Consider the following 2,597-nt stretch of genomic DNA (forward strand, 5'->3'; position numbering starts at 1 on the left):
GCGCGTCCTCCTCTCCCTCCTCCAACCCTGGGCTGGGCGCCCCTCGGGCATACCCGCAGCTCAAAGGGCTCGGCTGCGTCTCTGCAGGGCCGGGGCGAGCGTCCAACGCGCAGGCCAGCCCCGGATCCCCGAGAGCTGCCCGTGCCCCCTTCCGGTCCCCACGTCCCCTGGGGGACACCCTGGAAGCGGCTCCTCTTGGCTGCTCCGATCCCGGGCACCGGACCCGACCACGGGGCTACTCACCCGAGCTTCACGTAGAGAACGCCAAAGCAGAGAAACACGTAGAAAATCCACTTGCGAAAGTTTCTGTGCATGATCCAGGGAGGGGGGCTGCGCCATAGACAGCGGCGGGCGGAGGGGACGCGCGGGCCGGGCGAGGAACGGGCAGGAGTTGGGGGCTTCGGTGGACAGCTCTCAGCCGGCGCTGCGGCTCCGGCGGCCGGCGACGCGCTGGCACTCGGAGCGCGCTGCCACCATGGTGAGCCCGGGCCGCCGCCGCCGCGTGCGCCTGGGGGAGTGACCTGGGCCGGGGGCCGCAACTTCGGAGCCGGACTGTGTGACCGCGGGGCCCCACGAGGGCCGGCGGGGCCGAGGCCCGAGCGCGGCGGGCGGGCGCTGCCTCCACTGGGCGCAGGCGCCTGGGGCCGTGCGCGCCTCGCCGAGGGCTGCGGCGGCCAATGTGTCCGCACTTGTCGGCCTCCGCAGGTGACTCGCGGCCCCGGCGAGCGAGCTGCGAGCGTGCGAGCGCGCCCCAGGTAGGAGGATCCGCCTCCCGCCCGCCCTCCTCGCTCGCCGCGCGCTCTCTCGCCCTCGCTCGCGGGCTCTCCCCTCCCTTTTCTCCTCCTCCCCCGTGACACACAAACGCATCTATCCCCCGGAACCCCCTCCCCAGGCCGGCTCTCTTCCGATCGCTCGGCCGGGACTGGGAGGGAGGAAAGGGGTTGGGTGCGCGGGGAGGGGGGCCGCGCGGGGGAGGGTGCGGCACCGAAGGGACACCTGCGGAGGGGCCGGTCGCTCCTCTGCGCCCGCCAGGGTGGGGGGCCGGGGGGAATGGCCGATTCAAGCTGTGGTAGCCACTCGGCTTCCAGTTTCTAGTGGGGGAGGGAGAGACCACCCACCCGCCCCCGTTGCCGTTCTGGGCACGCTTACCCTACCCCCAGCAATTATCCACACGGGGTCCACCAGGGCCACACCCTTAGCCCAGGCACCTCTGCCAAGGCCGCAGGGCTCGATCAGACCCTCCTCCAGCGCCCAGGGTCCCCCGACACCTGTCACTACCGCTGCCAGTGGCGCTTACTCAAAGCAGGGACAGGGAAGGGACAGACAGATGCAGGGCGGTGGCTCAGACGACCTCCTACAGAAGCTGTTTGGCTCAGCACCGTGATGGCGAGGGATAGGAGGAGGTTACGGGGGCTTCCCTGGCTGTGTGGCAGGCTCCCACCCCAAGGACTCCCTGACGGCTCTCCCCACCGCCCCCGGTCCCCTCAGTCTGCACCACCCCCTCTGCAGCGCCAGGCTCAGTATTCACGTTCGGTGCCCAGAGCGCGAGGTCAGAACCACCGCGGTGCCTCGCATACGGGAGTGGTCTGACTTGGCTCGGTCCTGGGCAGTGGGCACCCGGGCGGGCAGACCCTGCTGCTGGCCAAAGCCCTGTCTGTTCCGAGAGGGCAGGACGGTGACCCTCTGCCTAAGCGCTGTCCTGGCCAGGCTCCTGTCCCGCTCCGAGTGTCTACGGACCTGGACTCCTCTTGGGCGAGTGGATGGAACTGGGAAGCACTTAGTCCCTGAGGACCAGCCGAGACCCGAGACTTGCTGGGGAAAGAGTGCCAGAGGTGGGGGAGGGGTGTTGCTTCCAGCCACCCTTGGTCCCACCTAGCCAAGCCCCAGCGGGGGCTTTACCTCAGAGTCTGCCTCCCTCCCGCGCCCCACCGTCCCTCTCGACCCCCTGCTCCGGATCCCCTCTTAATTCCTTCCAAATCCCCCGAACCTTTGTCACGACCCGGGCGCGGGACATTCCCCGGCCCCTGGATCCGAGGTGTGGCGGGGGCAGCTGTGCAGAGCGGGGCAGATAGGGAGCGTTCACAGATGAAAGGCACGTTGGAGATAAGCACAGGCAGGGAAATGGAGGCACAGAAAGGAGTGAGACGACAAAAGCAGCCTCACCCCCAAGTGTTCCCTGCGTCCCAGCGCCCCAGATGTCACCCCATTTCATGGAACGGGAAGCTGAGCCCGGGAAACGAGAAGCTGCTGGCTGGAGCCGGGCGGGCTGGGGAGCACGAGCCGAGGCTGCCACCCGGCGGCGACGTGGAGGACGCTCGGACGCGAGGCTGCGGGCCCGCCAAGACCCGGGCGGGAGGGCGGTGTCTCGGGCCGCTGGGGCCACGCCGGGTCCCGGGACTGCGAGGCGGAGGGGGTGCCCCACCTGGCACAGGTTCCGGGGGCCACTTCCCCCCCACCCAGCGCCACCAGCCTCAGTCTCCGCCTCCGATAATGGGGCGAATCCTCGGGAGCTGAGGAGTGTGGCGGGACTTAAGTAATGACCCCGCAGCGGCTGCTTCCTCCCGTCCCGGGGCCTCGGCGACCGCCCCAGACCTCAC

At 69.9% G+C, this 2,597-nt stretch overlaps 1 protein-coding gene across 2 annotated transcripts in view; it reads right to left on the minus strand.

The window, feature by feature from the left end:
- Positions 1–672, minus strand: part of WNT7B (Wnt family member 7B) — a 50,321-nt gene extending 49,649 nt beyond the window's left edge. Inside the window, exon 1 of one of the 2 annotated variants that reach the window (XM_029206544.1) lies at positions 244–672. In XM_029206544.1, the coding sequence (XP_029062377.1) occupies positions 244–314 (71 nt within the window). In that variant the 5' untranslated portion in view covers positions 315–672. The remainder of the gene's footprint in view (positions 1–243) is intronic. The other variant, XM_029206542.1, reaches the window with a different exon arrangement.
- Positions 673–2,597: the final 1,925 nt, after the last annotated feature.

The sequence above is a fragment of the Monodon monoceros genome, unplaced genomic scaffold (assembly GCF_005190385.1).
Source record: "Monodon monoceros isolate NGI ecotype Baffin Bay Population unplaced genomic scaffold, NGI_Narwhal_1 Super_Scaffold_6, whole genome shotgun sequence".
Taxonomy (NCBI): domain Eukaryota; kingdom Metazoa; phylum Chordata; class Mammalia; order Artiodactyla; family Monodontidae; genus Monodon; species Monodon monoceros.